This window comes from Leptodactylus fuscus, chromosome 3 (assembly GCF_031893055.1).
Source record: "Leptodactylus fuscus isolate aLepFus1 chromosome 3, aLepFus1.hap2, whole genome shotgun sequence".
Lineage (NCBI taxonomy): Eukaryota > Metazoa > Chordata > Amphibia > Anura > Leptodactylidae > Leptodactylus > Leptodactylus fuscus.
In genome coordinates, this window is record NC_134267.1 from 193,782,752 (window position 1) to 193,800,016 (window position 17,265).

Here is a 17,265-nt window from a genome sequence, read left to right on the forward strand (position 1 = left end):
ACTATTTCTGCACTTTCATGGTGTAAAGGTTTCATGGGAAATAACTTTGTACTAGGTTAACAAAGTGAATTTTAGATTCCACACTATACTTTGGTCTTCCTTTGATAGATTAGAAGAATTTACAACTTTGTATTTCATGCTCATGGGGTTATTGAAAAATAAGTGAACATGTATACTGCCCAGTTATCCTACATAGACTAAAATGTATTTGTAGTATCTTAGACCATTATGGCAAAGTATAGCTGATAATTGTGGGTTGCCATATTAGATTAGGAACTACTGAGGTACAGGGGACCCCGATTCTGGAGATAGACATTTATAGCTTCTGGGGTCCATGTCTATTAGGAGAATACCCCTTGAATTGATTGTTGGCTGACAAATGACTTTAGATGTTATGGGGGATGGCGAGCAACTCTACAATGTCACAACTGGACTCCCTATAGAGAAAGCAGTAAATGTTTATCATTCATGCCTTGCTGATCCTTGTATACACAAATATGACAATACTCAATGGCTGGGTATATGCTGTGTATACAGATCAAGAATCTGCCGTGGAGTTTCCTTCTCCCAGCCTGGTAAACATGTGACTACTAGGCCCAAAGTGACTTGCAGGAGTTGCTGGCCATTGTCAGACCCAGAGCAGCTCTGCCGTGAGTTGGGAGATTGTGTTACATTATATAATATATACAGTAGTGTATATATATCTCCAAGTGTTTCCTGTGCGTGTCAGGAATCTAGAAGTTGAGTAGCAGGGGATCGCTTTGTTCTTTTAGGGACTCCATGTTTAGCCTTAAGTATATATTTATTCCCCTGTCCAGTAAAGAACTTCACAGAAATTTGTGCAAAGACCTAGTAGAAATCTGCTGAAATTGACTTGCCTCCTTTGCAAATTTCCCCTTCGCTGTCCTCTTCCAGTTGTTCAGAAGCCGTCAAAAAGTCCTCTTCTATTGATGAAACTGAGCAGTTGGTGTCATCCTCGGCTCGCAATGGGCTCGTGTCTGGCTGTAGATGACTCTCTTGTGCCAACTCCAAACCCAGGAGAAACTTGTTCAGTTCCAGGATGATGGCATTTGAGGTGTTCTCCATTTTACCCCGCAGCAGCAGACAGACTTCATCCGGCCGCCAAACCTCAAAAAAAGGTGAAAGTATATTTATACTTTCTGAAAGTTCTCAAAGACGTCAGCATCAAAAATTTGGCCAATGTTTTGGTCCTCCTGGGCCTTAAGTATATGCCGAATGCATCTGCCAATGAGCCAGACCATGACCAAGGATATTCTATGGACATACAATAAGTGCCATGGTCTTCTTACCATGTGTGAGACTCATGCTGTGCGGGGGTAAGAGGAAAGAGGAAGTGGTAATGTATCCTAATCTGCCTCAGATTGTGTAATTGTATGTCATAATCTGTGGACTCTAAATTTTAAGTTTTGGTCTTTTTATTGATTTCCAGAAGCACTTCGGGCAATTTAGATAAATGTCATGTTTTCTGTCCATTGACCCTGATCAAAGGATCTGATTGTCCAAGAGTTGCATTTCAGGTCAACGAGAATGGCAGCACTATTGAAAATAGACAGACATTACTCGGTATGGAAGAGCTTTTCAAACTGAACAATGTCTTGCTGATTTCAATAGCGCTGCCTATCTTATTGACCTGGCTTGTAACGCTTGGGTAACTGAATGGCCTGATGAAGGTCAATGGACTGAAAACGTCCCATTTATCTGAATTGTCCAGAGTGTTTCTGGACTTTCGCATAGAGGGAGCCTACTTCTTGTGTCTCTGCGTGAACTGGAGTGTGTGGGTTCTCTATTCAAAAGCTTGTGTAAAGTCAGCGAGATGGGATCAGATGGTGAAAGAAAATCGTTCTAGCTACACCCCAGGTAGGGACCGCTCACTGAACACAGATATAAAGAGGAAGTTGTCATTAACTAGAGCGGTCAGTCAGAGTATAGAAAACAGACCAAAACTATACTGGTGCACTACATAGAACCCGAATCTACTGCTGCCTAAGGAGAAACTGGGATTTTTTTTTACAATAATGATTCATACACTTTAAGATTGTATCTAAAAAAAAGCTCTTGTGTTATGGAACATGGAAGATGGGCAAAGTTTTGTCTCCATTGTATAAGTGCCTGCCTGCAAAAATCTGATAAATGTGAGTGATTATAATATGACAGCGTGTGGGTGCCAAGCATGGTGAATGGTGTGCATCATGTGTTAGTGATGTGTGTGCATCATATGTCGTGTATGAGCGGAGTGTGTGACAAGAGAACGTTCCCTACACCTTTATTCCACCTCCACCAGCCTCAACCTGTGACACAGAAAGGTTTAATCTAAATTCATCTGATAAGGTTTATCCACGGTTGGGACTAAAATGGACTGGTTTTAAATCAAATGTGTGGTGGACCCAGTAGGTGGCGCTGTCTTGGCTCTGGGCTTGTTCCATGCCGGTTCTCTGCTCTTCCTCCTCTAGTAAGTATGGCACAACCACATCTGGTCAGTTACTCCCACTGCAGAAGGTGAAGTTTGTTACCGAAATGTCTGGGATTTCATATGACCTGGTTGACTACATGCTTTAATTTCTTTTGACATGCTTATTTTTGTAATATACCGTATATCCCAGGTTGTCTCTCCAGACTCCTAGGAGAGACAGTGAGAGTCCTGCTTACTCTACCTGCATACAGTGATTGGCATGGCTCTATGTAGACACACTGGTACAGGGCTGTCCCTGACAATCATCTTGTATGTGTGTGGGCTTAGCAGGACTCTCACTGTCTCTCCCAGGAGTCCTGTTAAGATTTAGTTAAAAATCCTTTATAATCTAATATTCATCAATATATCATATAACTCAGTATCTCTCCTTCTGTCATATGCTGCTGACAGGTTATCAGATGAGGTTGACTTTAAAGGGGTTATCCAGTTTCTAAAATTGATGGCCTATCCTTATCCAATATTAGATCTGTAGGAGCCCCAGTAACTGTACTCACTGCTACAATTTGTACAGCGAGTGAGCAGAACAGTTCTCCCATGCTGTCTCAGTACTGGTCATCTGCGCGGTCCTAGGGGTAGACCCCTAAGGATAGGCCATCAATCCTAAGGATAGGCCATCAATCTTAGAAACCGATTAAACACTTTAAAGAATATTGAGGGTTATTCTGCAATTCTAGCTGTGCATCAAAAGTCCATAACTATAAAATTCACAAGAAACCAGTGACTATACACAGAAGATAAAGGAAAGTATGACATGGTACAAGACGCCTAAGCACATTTATGTAAACAGATAATTACATCAATTTACATTATTAGAGGGAAATGTTTGGGCAGTAAATTAAATTTCCTTGTTAGACCTGAAAAGCTTCATTTTATGGCAAATAAAGAAAACTGCCACATTACTTGTGATGTATCCCTTAAGGTGGGAGTGTAATGGGCCTATTGTGAGGATATGAATACAGCGTTTACAGGTAGATAAATAGGTGCAGGACGTACCACGCTGGGGGATAGCGGGAGCTATTTAGGGAGCTCACTTTTGTTTGATGTGATGATTCGGCTTCGCTGTGGGATGTGTAAGTGGGCTGTAATGGTCTGTTTCTGGCATTAAAATAATATAAATAACGTTGGTAATGATGGGAAATTGCAGAGCATGAAAAATAGATTCCGCTGGAATGGAACAGGAGAAATTATTGGATCTAAGTGACATGTTTGTGGCAGATAAAAATATACACATAGATTGTCACACACATCACAGGATGAGGAGGAAAAATAATGTAGATATAGGACTAGTGCTGCATAGTCTAGGTATAGCGAGGGCCCGGATTAACTCATTCTTTCTTCAGACACACACTGGGAAATGCATGGTTTTACTAGTGAGTGAAGCTAGAAGTCATCGTGAGTCTAGAAAGGTTTCTGAAGTACGGTAAATATCTTGTCTATAAGTACAGGGTTAGGCAGGGAGGTATGGATGATTTGAACGGGGCGCCATGCAAGGTGGGAATAACCTTGGTGAATAAAGAGTGGGGGTATCTGCTTGTCAGGAGCCGCCATTTTATTAGCAATGGAGACGTGGCCAATAGAGCATTGTGCTTTCGTGTAAACACCTTTATTGAAATGGGCCGTTCTGTCATTTAAACACAGAGACGTTTCTGGAATCATTTCAACGTTGGCTGTCATGGTCGTGTTCTGAAGTTTGACACAATAATGAAGTAGGTGAATCACTTCCATCGAACAGGTTCTTTGAGACCCGGAACTGCACAAGGAGGTGACCAAATGGTACGGACCTCGTAAAAGGGTGCGGCAAGCAGTTGAAGCCAGCCCTCGACCTTTGGCCATAATCAATGTTTTAATTTGTTTTTTTTTTCTTTGACTTTTGTAATGGCAACATCCAAGCTACACATTGAAAAAATAAAATTTGAGTTTCGTTGAAAAAAATGAGTGTGTAACTGTTATTTCAAATCATCCATACCTCCCTGCCTAACTCTGTATAAAAGAACAGGTTTATTTTTTTAGTCTAAGGCGCAGCTCACATCTGTGGCAGAGGCCGGTGCTGAGTCCATCTAAAATCTTGGAAAATAAAGTCCTGCAAGTCAGGACGTTTTCATTCAAGTGTTAGTGAGAAAATAACCACTTTCAGTTTTGAAATAGACACCAGACTGACATCTGGTGAACCCCATTACACTCAATAATCTCTTCAGACCAAAAAATAGATGGAGGCCCAGCGGAGGGGAAAAAAAAAATCATACCTTCTGTTACCTCCTTTAGGCTTCCTCGTGCCATTCAGTGATGTGATTGGCCCGGACTCAGCACTGAGGCTTGTGATTGGGCCTCAGCAGTGACCTGCACACGTCAAGTGTCCTCAGGAACCTGAGCCGCAGAACTCAACACTTAACGAATCCTTATATGTTTGCCTATCTATAGTAATGAGGAACTGGTCACTGGGGGCTAAGAAAAGAGCTTTTAAATGGTCTTTTATCTCTGTGTATATAGAGGAAAAGGCAGTAGTTGATGTAGGTGTCACCAATGCTGATACATCAACCAATATCCAAAACTGGATAATCATAGAAACAAAATAACAAAATAAATATGAACAAGGCTCCAGGTTCAGATGGATTACACTCATGGGTACTTAAAGAACTCAGTCTTGTCACTGACTGGTACTGTGCCAAGGGACTGGCACAAGGCAAATATGCTGAATATTTCCAGAAAGGTCTCTAGGACGTCCCCAGGTAATCACAGACTGGTGAACTTAACAGACATTGTGGGGAAACTGTTTGAGGGGCTTATAAGCAACTATATGCAGGAGTATGTGACTGTACATAATATTATAAGTGACATACAGCATGGTTTTATTAAAGACAGAAATTGTCAAATTAACCTGATTGATTTTTATGAAGAGATTAGTAGAAGTCTGGACACAGGGGAGGTTGTGGATATAGTGGGCAGAGGGGAGGCTGTGGATATAGTGGCCAAAAGGGAGGTTGTGGATATAGTGGGCAGAGGGGAGGCTTTGGATACAATGGGGAGAGGGGAGGCTGTGGATATAGTGGGCAGAGGGGAGGCTGTGGATATAGTGTTCCTGGACTGTCCGTCATAGATGTTTTATGGGTAAAATCAGGTCCATTGGCTTAGAAAATATAGTTTGTTGTTGGATTGAAACAGGTGAACAAATTGGTGAACCTTTTTCTTGCCGAGGATGTAGCTCTATGTCCTCCCAGGGTGGCACTTTTCTAACTGAGGACGTAGCTACTATGTCCTTAGTTCTAATGTGGATATCTCTGGAATCATTTAATCTTTAAAATGTTACCAAGGTCTTCATGTTAACCCTTACAGTGCCGGAGTGATTCACTGTTGAAAACGCTATTCGGGATTGAGATCCCATTGAAGATCTCAATTCCCGACAGAGTTTTTAACAGCAATTCACTCAAAATCTGTAGGGGCTATTATAAAGAACTTGATATCATTTTAAAGATAAGATTCTCATCTTTAAAATGAATCTAAAAATACCTTCATAGCCCAAACAGGTCCTGAGATACAGGACTTTAAAGTATCCCCCCCACCTCCTGTCTCAGGAAGCATCAGTGAACTGTAGTAGGAGTGGAGGGAGGATGAGGAGCCCTGCAGACAGCACAGAGATGGAGAAGCATTCTCCTCTCTGTGCATAACCTGTATGTGACCCCAGGAGGGGGGTAGCAGAGATTTCAGTCCTTGTTATCCCCTCTCCTATCATACTATACTTTTGCGCTCTGATTGTCACACACAGGTGTAATGTAATTCCCAATGAGCCTTACTAGTGGAATATTCCTGTTATACCCACATTTCTTTAACACACGCCCCTAATATACATATATATATATATATATATATATATATATATATATATATATATATAGACACATGTAGATATACACTCACCGGCCACTTTATTAGGTACACCTGTCCAACTGCTCGTTAACACTTAATTTCTAATCAGCCAATCACATGGCGGCAACTCAGTGCATTTAGGTATGTAGACATGGTCAAGACAATCTCCTGCAGTTCAAACCGAGCATCAGTATGGGGAAGAAAGGTGATTTGAGTGCCTTTGAACGTGGCATGGTTGTTGGTGCCAGAAGGGCTGGTCTGAGTATTTCAGAAACTGCTGATCTACTGGGATTTTCACGCACAACCATCTCTAGGGTTTACAGAGAATGGTCCGAAAAAGAAAAAACATCCAGTGAGCGGCAGTTCTGTGGGCGGAAATGCGTTGTTGATGCCAGAGGTCAGAGGAGAATGGCCAGACTGGTTCGAGCTGATAGAAAGGCAACAGTGACTCAAATAGCCACCCGTTACAACCAAGGTAGCCAGAAGAGCATCTCTGAATGCACAGTACGTCGAACTTTGAGGCAGATGGGCTACAGCAGCAGAAGACCACACCGGGTGCCACTCCTTTCAGCTAAGAACAGGAAACTGAGGCTACAATTTGCACAAGCTCATCGAAATTGGACAATTGAAGATTGGAAAAACGTTGCCTGGTCTGATGAGTCTCGATTTCTGCTGCGACATTCGGATGGTAGGGTCAGAATTTGGCGTCAACAACATGAAAGCATGGATCCATCCTGCCTTGTATCAACGGTTCAGGCTGGTGGTGGTGGTGTCATGGTGTGGGGAATATTTTCTTGGCACTCTTTGGGCCCCTTGGTACCAATTGAGCATCGTTGCAACGCCAAAGCCTACCTGAGTATTGTTGCTGACCATGTCCATCCCTTTATGACCACAATGTACCCAACATCTGATGGCTACTTTCAGCAGGATAATGCGCCATGTCATAAAGCTGGAATCATCTCAGACTGGTTTCTTGAACATGACAATGAGTTCACTGTACTCCAATGGCCTCCACAGTCACCAGATCTCAATCCAATAGAGCATCTTTGGGATGTGGTGGAACGGGAGATTCGCATCATGGATGTGCAGCCGACAAATCTGCAGCAACTGTGTGATGCCATCATGTCAATATGGACCAAAATCTCTGAGGAATGCTTCCAGCACCTTGTTGAATCTATGCCACAAAGAATTGAGGCAGTTCTGAAGGCAAAAGGGGGTCCAACCCGTTACTAGCATGGTGTACCTAATAAAGTGGCCGGTGAGTGTATATACATGTGTGGTATGTATGAACTCCTCACATATTGCATTTTTTTGAGAAGTACATTTTGTTTGCATAAAGGGATTGCTTGAGCATGTACTTTAGTGACAAATTAGAATTTTTGCTTGCAATCTCTGTTTGCTGCAAAGTAGCATGAAGGTGGTTGTGTATATGAAATATTAAATTATGCTTTTATATATGAAACCCAAAGCAATCTCAATACTAGATAAAAAACAAAGATACCCGCAAAAACTCAAAGCACCAACTAAGTATCAATGTATAAATAACACAAAAAATTCTTTTGATTTTAAATCTAAATTTATTGTTACAAAAATGTTTTTAATTGTAAAAAATATTGGTATCAGGAAAACACAAACACATAAAAACATTTAAAAACACACAACAAGAGTGGAGGTCGCACTGGACTGAGCAGCTCCAGCAGGTGTATAATCTGCTAGTGGTGTAGGGGATGAGAACAGCCACAATTAATGTGTGTATAGAGAGGCCCAGTATTTTGTATATATAAATGTGAATAGGCTCCTATTGCCCACAATATCACAAGATCAGGGCACTTAATTGAACAATATCTGTAGCACTGCAAAGATCATACCCACATCACCACTATATAGTAAGAGCATATAAGGTAACAGAACCAATGTAAAGTTACACACACATGCCAGTATTACATAAGCCAACCTACATAGGACAAAATAAAGCATATACATAAACCACTGCTCACCAGCTGCGACCTCCACTCTGAGCCCTGACGGACCGTTTCAGCCCCCTGAAGAAGGGTTTAGGGGTTCACTTGTTTTCTGTGGTGTGCAATCCCTACATTTTATAGGATGATGCTTTTTTAACATTTCTAGCTTCAAAGCAGATTTTTGTTCCTTCCAGTTCTAGCGATTTTCTGAAGACACGTGCATGCGGGTTCAGGCCATAGTGATATGAATTAACTGTGCACATGTTGAACTCTTATTTTTAGGAGGTTTTTTTTGCATATAATTTATTTTTTGGTTTCCACTTTTAACAACTAATATACATATATTTGCATTTTTTCATAAAACATTCACTTTAAATCAAAATTGCCTGAAGGTACTTGTTCGTATACTGTACCAAGTGGCATTCTGACAATGCTGCAGGTGTCTACTTTAAGATAATATATAGATATGGGGGGTTGGATGATTTTTTTATGTTGCAATTTAGGTTTGACTTGTCCATTTTACAACTGTGAAAATTGCTCTGGCTACCCAGGGTGCTAAATTTGCAGAGACCCTTGGCAGTGAAAGGGTTAAAGGATCATATCCAGAGAATTGTGGTCAATGACTGTAGCTCAGACTGGTCCTCTGTTATAAGTGGTGTAACCCAGGATTTAGTGCTAGATCCACTGATATTTAACTTGTTTAGTAATGATACAGAAGATGAGATTAATAGCACTGCCTCTATTTTTCAGATAACACTAAATTAAGTAGTATAGTTCAGTCTATGCAGTATGTACGTAGGATACAAGCAGACTAAGGGGGAGTTCACACGGAGTAACGTGCCACGTGATGTGGCACGTATACGGCGTGTGAGACTTTGCGGGCCGTATACGCTTCCATTGATTTCAATGGGAGCCGGGATCGTATACGCCATGTTATTTTGCGGCCGTTCTGGAGAAAATTCAGGGTAGTTCTGGAGCCTCTCCCAGTTTGTTTTTCCACGGGAGGCCCCATTTCTGTTCTTTCTGTTTCTGTACATTTCACTTGAAATTTTCAGTTCAAAATAGTGCTCCAAAGTGACAACCACTGTTCATTTTATCAAACTTGTTGTCTTCTACCTGTTGCCAATTGAAATAAGCTCTCTAGCAACAGAGATACTGAGACTACTTACAAGAAACGGAGCAGGGTCTTATTCACTGCTCACTAATGTCTTTCTGTGCCATTTATCTCCTGTCATTATTACTAAGTAGAAGCAAAAAAGAAGTGGAGGTGCAGCCCATGGTGAGTGCTACAGCTCTCCCACTTCCTCTCTTCGTTGCCCAGCCCTAGTGATTTTGATAGGCCCCTCACAGGCTTTGAAAAGGCCTGCACTGGCTCTGACCTCCACCATCACTCCCTTTCGGAGTTTTACACGATACTGGTCTCCCCTCCTCCGAGCCACAGGCCCTCCTTTCTGAGTAAATGGGAAGCGGATCTCGATTTGTCCTTGTCCGACGAGGACTGTGCTAGGATCTTGGAGCTCGCTCACAAAAGCTCATTCGCTTGTAAGTACCAGGAAGCGGGCTACAAGATCCTCACTAGATGGTACCATGTCCCATCCCAGTTGCACAGGTTCTTCCCATCCTCCTCTCCACTCTGTTGGCGCTGTGGCTTGGAGACGGGGACGCTTCTTCATGTGTTCTGGAGCTGTTCGGCGCTGAGAGACTTTTGGGAAGGTGTCCACTGCCTAATCTCCAAAATCTTCCAGACTACCTTTCCCAACACACCTTCTTCTTGCCTCACCTCTCAGACATCCCCCTCCGTGCCTACCGTAAATCGGCAATGAGGCACATGGTTAATGCAGCGAGGGCTTGCATACTGGCTCTTTGGAAATCTACTAATCCTCCCTATCTTCGCCACTGGCTCCGCAAGGTGGAGGATATCCAATCCATGGAGGACCTCACGGCGTCTCTCCAGGACACTCATGAGGCCTTCTTGAAGGGCTGAACTTCCTGGATCCTTTTCCAGGGATCTCAGCAGTACAGGGACATCATGGGCTGAGGTTATACCCTGGCTCGGAGTCTGTCTGTGGTCTGGACCTGGGGTCCCCCCTCCTTCCCTCTCTTCTAATTCCCTCCCTTCTTTCTTCCTTCCTTCTTTGTCTCTCCCCCCGCTTTCTTCCGTCCCTTTCTCCCCCCCTCTCCCTTACTTGTTCAGGGTAGTTCTGGAGCCTCTCCCGGTTTGCTTTTCCGTGGGAGGCCCCATTTATGTTCTATATGTTTCACTTTGTTATGTATTTGGCCCATTGTTGTGATTTTGGGCCCTTTTGTTCTGATTCAAAATTGAGCGTTGTTGTGCTTTGTTTGTCTTTTTGTTTATTTTGTATTCATAAATAAAGAATTTATTAAGAAAAAGAAAAAAAGAAGTGGAGGTGCAAAGTTTGGTGCAACCAATAGGTCAATGACTCCGAGTGCAGACATAAAACCTGTTGTAAGGTGAGGGCAAGTAATATGTATAGGACCCAAATGCTGGTTAGTATACACAGTTTGTGTTTTCCCTCCAGTTGTCGGCAAAGTGATAGGTATACTTTAATAGGCCATTGGGTCGAAAACTTCTTAAGTAGACAGTTTATACCTACTTGTTGGTTTTCTGGAACCAGCCCACATTTCCTGTTAGACAATCCACTTAACAACACAATCTCATTTTCTGCGAGCTCTTGTGACCGCATGGAGTTTATCAACCTCTGTAGATCTGGAGACACGTCATCTAACTTCTGCAAAACAGGGAAAATGGGGTTTAGGGACATAAAAAAAGGAGACATTCTATTATTATTGTGAATTATATCCATACATGGAGGTAAATGGAAGCTTAAAGGGATTTTCATATGAACATAACCATACTTAAATATACATTTTTGCAAACATAAATAATAAAACATTTTGTCGGGTTTTGAAGATTTTCTCTACTATCTTAGTAGTGACAACTGTTGTCTTAATCAGTTGCCAATGGACATGACCATTAATGTAAGAACTTTCTACGGTCTGGACTTGTCAGAAACAGTATGGAGAATGTGATTTACCTTCTGTAAAGCTTCATGACATGAATCCAATTTTAGGTTTACAAAACAGATCTAAAAAAAAAAAAAAGTAAGGGTTAATTCAGATTTTATTCATATTCAACATAAAACAGAAATAATTACAGCAGAAAATATAAAATTGGCTACTTTGTGAGTGACGGAACAAGATTGGTCTACCTTAAAGGGATTCTACAATTAAAATCTAATTTTTTTGTCCCTAACACGTAGGAATAGCCTTAAGAAAGGCTATTCTTCTCCTACCTTTAGATGTCTTCTCCGCGCCACCAATCCGTAGAAATTCTGGTTTTTGCCGGTATGCAAATGAGTTCTCTTGCAGCACTGGGGCGTGGGCCCCAGCGCACAAACAGCACTGGGGACGTCTCCAATGCTGCGAGAGTACTCTCCAGTGCCGCCTCCATCTTCTTCTGGAAGATGGAGGCGGCACTTCTTGTTCGCGTCTTCTTCCGGGAGTTGGCTTCAAACTGCCAAGTCTCGGGCCTAGGGCAAATGCCTGCCGACCACAGGAAAATGGCCGCTTACACAGTCGGCTGCCCAAGGCCTGAGGCCTAGAAGTTTGAAGCCACTGCCTGAAGAAGACCCATTCCTGAAGAAGATGGAGGTGGCACTAGAGAGTTCTCTCACAGCATTGGGGATGCCCCTAGTACTGTTTGAGTGCTGGGGCCTGCCCCCAGTGCTGCAAGAGAACTCATTTGCATCCCGGCGAAAATCGGAATTTCTAACGAACGGCGGCGAAGAGAAGACATCTAAAGGTAGGAGAAGAATAGCCTTTCTTAAGGCTATTCCTACGTGTTAGGGACAAAAAAATTCAATTTTAATGGCAGAATCCCTTTAATGCAAAAAAAATTCTATCTATCTATCTATCTATCTATCTATCTATCTATCTATCTATCTATTCATCCATCCATATCTATCTAAGTAAAATGAAAAAGTCGCATTTGCATTTGTTTGCACTATGTTTTACAGTTTTATATTGTTTTACAGCTTTTTGCATTTTCCAGCGTTATATTGGTCACTCAGGAGTTAACTAGCCATTCTTATGCTGCAATATGAATGGAGAGGCTCCTGCTCTGAGGTTTCTATAAGGTGCAGCCAGTGTTTGGGCCTGTTTTTAGTGAGTCTACAGTTAGCCTTTGTGAAAGACACTAGATTGTAGGGGACTTACATCTCCTCAGGTTAGTTAGTGGTGGTTAGGGCCACAGTAAGCAGTCCCATGTCACTGGCCCACTGCTAGAACATTCACTGTTTTTTGACTAAACAGCAATAAGAACATTTTAGTGTTCAGTGGCCAAAGAGTGGCCAGTGTTTCCTCAAAAGTGGTTGGAAAGTGAAGACTAGGTCCTAGATGTTGCACCAGATAGTGATGGTGGAATGGGTCATAAGAGTTCTGGAAGGGGTGAAATACATATTCCACCCCTGTCCATGTATGTAACGTGCCAAAAGTGTGAAACCCAATTGCCTGTTAGTGAATGTTCCTTCATGTTGCTCCATGACTGGAAGAAAACTAAGTAGACTGGGTGGCAAACATTGCCAGTTTTCCTTACATCCTGCTATACGATTTGGTACCAAAACCATCATGATCAGAGAGGGATCAAGGAGCCGCCATCTTAGACCTTCTCCACCAGTGTGAACTCCTGTGTGTTGCACTTTTTAATACCGTGTTAGTACTTTTCTACTGTAACATAGCAATTTACAGGGCAGGGCAGGGCCACGTCAATAAGACAAACTCTTTTTATATGCCATGTTAGGAAAAAAAACATCTCTTGTTTTGCAGAGCTGGCCTGGCAATGTCTTACATAGTTACATCTATGTCTCCATTTGAAATGGAGGTTGTCCTGATGGAACGTGTTCACATACAAACCTTTACTCCTGCACTTTAACCAATTGTTGCCTGTGTTAATCCATCTTCTACTTGATGTGTTAACCATTGTAGAGCGGTGTTCTTTCCCTTCGTATGCCTCAGCGGTATAGACTGAATTTTTTAATAACATACATTAAATCCTTGAGTTGAAATAAACTCTTCCGCTGTCATACATCACTCTTTGTATTGTTACATGTTGAAAGCCTGCCTGTGTGTCTCCCCATTATTACTGCACGGTATATTCTTAACCAGCGCATAATTACGTAAAGGTCTTTGTGTTTTGAGCACGTTTCGAAAAGCTCGGTACGCTGCCTGTTTGTTTAAAGTTTTAAGACTGAACCCCCACGGCAGAAATGTGACAGAGGCTCACAGCTTCTAGTATAACCAAGCACAAAAATAATTGCTGGATTTCAGCATAAAGGAGGGGGGAAAGTTGTGAATAAGATGCAAAAGTACAAAAAAACCCCACAGAAAACATCAAACTAAAAAAAATGAAAACTCTAGTTATTAATACTATATATTTACAGTCACCTCCATTAGCCCTATCTAGACTTCAGGGCTATAAACCCAGTTTTTTTGTTTCTCCTTCCAATTTTGGAATATTCGAACTCATTACTATAGCCAGTTGCAATATTAATTGCCTTTAGTACAACTATTGTAGGTAGAAGAGATTGGAACTTGACCCTGTAATTACGTAGAAGATTAGTAATTGGTTCCAAAGCCCAAAATTGTCAACCAAAAATAATGCAAAAATATATGTACATAACTAATACCAACAAAGACAGATATTACATGTAAATGTCATAAAGAGCTGGTGGAAGCTGAAAATGACTCTCTACAGAGTACAGGAACTTCTTCAGGATCCAGTACACTATACACAGGAGCAGATTTACGAAGACTGGTGTTATCAATGCCAGTCTTCATAACCCTATCACTGCCGGAGGGTGTGCCTTGTTCACGACAGGGGGCAAGGGACCTTCCCATAAATGACGTACAATCTCCACCGGACAGTGTGCCAGGAAGGTAAATGTATGTCATCTCAGATTCCTGGTGGCCCATGGCCACGCCACTTTTCACAGAAGTAATGAAGGGGTTGCAAAAGGAGAAAAGTCACAATTATTTTTGCACAATTTTTCTTGCTTTTTATACGTTATACACCATAAAACTGGAGTACATATCATTATAAACATGCCCCAATGTGTTGCATAAAAATAGTATGGAGCTGCCCTCATCTTGCTCCCAAGGGAGCAGTTCATACTGGCATAGGTGTGAGCAGTACAGGACATGTAATACTGCATCGTCCCATAGAGAGGCACAACTAGTCAGCCAATCAATGCAAGTACTTCACTAATACAGGGGTCTTACCAGTAAAAGGCCATTGCTGATTGCTTCCCTACTGAATACAATGGGAGGCGGAATCCACTTCAAAATCAGAGCGAAATTCCTAAATGTACCATGAAGGTTTCTTATTTTTGCAGAGAAGTGCAATGTACAAATTGTATTCATAGTGCGAGATACTTACTAGCCACTGTCTACCACGCAGGAGGAATCTTACAATTAGATGCAATGACACTTTTACACCTGCTTAGGCACATGAGCCATAATCTCAATAACTGCATTGAGTGATGGTTCTCTCTACGACTCAGGCTCTTATGCCACAAGCCTCATATCAGCTAGATCACTAGTATTTCCAACGTGCACTTACATATATATTTCCTGATCTTTGCTGAGTGAAATATTATAAAGTAACGTTCTAAGGATTCTTGAAAGTCATGAAAAGGTCAAACCATTGCAATCTGCAGAAGTTATAAAACATAAGAGCTTCCAAGAACGTAGATGGCAATTCATTTAAAAGAGCTGCCGTGGTAGTTTATTTTGTAAATGAGAGAGCTCTCTAGTTCAGTAAATGTCTGCAGGAAGAGATGGGCCATCTGCTATTCTACCTACAGCATCCGTGTAATGTTGCGATCTCCGCAGGAACTTCTCTGGCATATGTTGGTATAAGTATTCCAGTGTGTGACCCTCACACGTATTGCCTGATTACCCCGGGGGCGTACAGACATTTACTTCGGCAATGAATATTTAATTTGGAAACCACAGTAAAATGAAACATCCAGATAGTAGAGATGAAGAACGTACTGCACATAGAGCACATTCCCAACTGGTAGCCTAGTACCCAACCGGCAGCCTTTATGTGGCTGATGTGTGGTCCTGGGGAAAAGCAAATTCTTATGGTGCAGCAGCTTTACCCAGGATCAGGCCTGGTTCACATCTTCGTTCGGTATTCCATTCGGGGAGTGTGCTTGGGGACCCCCACGCCGAATGCATTAAAAAGCAGTTTGCTAAGAAACCACATGGACCCCATAGACTATAAAGGATTTTGTGTGTTTTCTGAACGATGTCCGCACGAATCATGCGGAGAGACAAGTGCTTTGTATACATGTTAATAATTAGAGACAGCGCCGCACCTCCCATGAGACGACCTGAAGCGAGCGCTTCAGGCGGCGCTATGTCAAGCTGTCCTGGACTGGCTTAGCACCGAGCGGTGGTTTGGGGAGGCCACTAGAGCAGCGCTGCTCCAGCAGCCTCCCCTCACGCTCAGGCAGAGAGCAAGTCCTCTCCGTGCCTGCTCTCTGCCTGTGAACGGTGCTAAGCCCCGCCCCATCGCTCGACCACGCCCCTTCGCACGGCCATGCCCCCTTCACCCCACCCCCTCCTCCTCCTCAATCCGAACAGCACGCTCCATAGAAATGAATGGATGCACCTGGTACTTCCGCTTTGACGGCGGCCGGCTGCTTAACCCCCCGCGTGCCGGCTACGTCCATTCATTTCTATGCGAGCGTGCTGTTCAGATCGGCTGATCCAAACAGTACTTGCTCATCTCTATTAATAATGTCATCTGTCTGGGGTCGTTTTTCCAAGATGCCTGATTTTTCCAGTCTCCCATGGTAACAGACCTACCATCCCGAGTGTTCTTAGTTGTGTTCCCTTTAATGTATTTGCAGCCATACTAATACTCCATCCTTATTGCATCACATTATATTTACTGCTAATTGTTTAATTTTTGATTTTGAAACGTAAATTTATATCCCCAAATATTTACATCCACTATAATTGATCTCATTCTTGTTCCTCTTCTCCTTCTTGTGTTGTATAAACTTTATCCAAATATCTAAATATAGTTCAATATTAAAAGCCTTTTTGCTGACTCCGACTTCTTCTATATAACAAGGAAAGGGTCATCACAATAAAATGTTCCCTCTACTGTTTTCTCAAGAATATGACAAGCGTTTCATTATTTTATGTTGAACATACAAAAGAGAAATTAACCGTCCATGAACTAAATCTAAGCTCATCCCCCTCCCCCATTCCTGCGGTTTTCTTGCTGCATGAAAAAAAAAAAAAAAATAGAATAAGAAAAAAATGGAATTCTGATTAAAAAGATCAGTAAAACTCAGCCAGAAATAATTGAGGATAATTAAAAGCTTCTGCCGAATCCTTTTATCTCGCTCATAATCATCGGAGATATTAGAAATCTTAGCTGATACAATGTCTGGCTTAGATATTAGCCTTCTGGAATTCTTCATTTTTTTCATAATTTTATTAATTTTGTATTACTGTAGGTCCTTGTAGAGAGGTTGTGTAATTTTCATTTAATTCCCCGTTAGTGTTTGCACGCTGGATTAGGATTAGGTACAATAACTTGAGATTCTAGAGCCAAGATAAACAGTTTACCCACTGACAATAGCAAACGTACTCTTGTAGACAGCATGACACTAAGGCTGGATTCATACCGGCATTCAAACTCCCTAAAGGGTTTCGGAATTCGCTTGAAAAATGCGCGAGTAAAGTCCTGCAAGCAGTGTTTTTTTGGGCGGAAACCAAGCGCACCCCATTATAGTCTATAAGGTCTGTGGGTTTCTGTGGGTAAATGCTTTTTAAGCAGATTAGGTTTCCGTTTTTCAGGTCTGTATGGGAGAAAACAGAACGCTAGTATGAACCTAGCATCAAAGTTAGTGT

At 42.0% G+C, this 17,265-nt stretch overlaps 1 protein-coding gene across 1 annotated transcript in view; it reads right to left on the bottom strand.

Moving 5' to 3' along the window:
- SPHKAP (SPHK1 interactor, AKAP domain containing) overlaps positions 1 to 17,265 on the bottom strand; it is a 182,966-nt gene that overhangs the window by 20,311 nt on the left and 145,390 nt on the right. The window contains exons 4-6 of the mRNA XM_075269002.1: positions 11,370 to 11,420; positions 10,929 to 11,063; positions 879 to 1,128 (exon numbers count right to left, since the gene is read on the bottom strand). Of these exons, the coding sequence (XP_075125103.1) occupies positions 879 to 1,128; positions 10,929 to 11,063; positions 11,370 to 11,420 (436 nt within the window). The remainder of the gene's footprint in view (positions 1 to 878; positions 1,129 to 10,928; positions 11,064 to 11,369; positions 11,421 to 17,265) is intronic.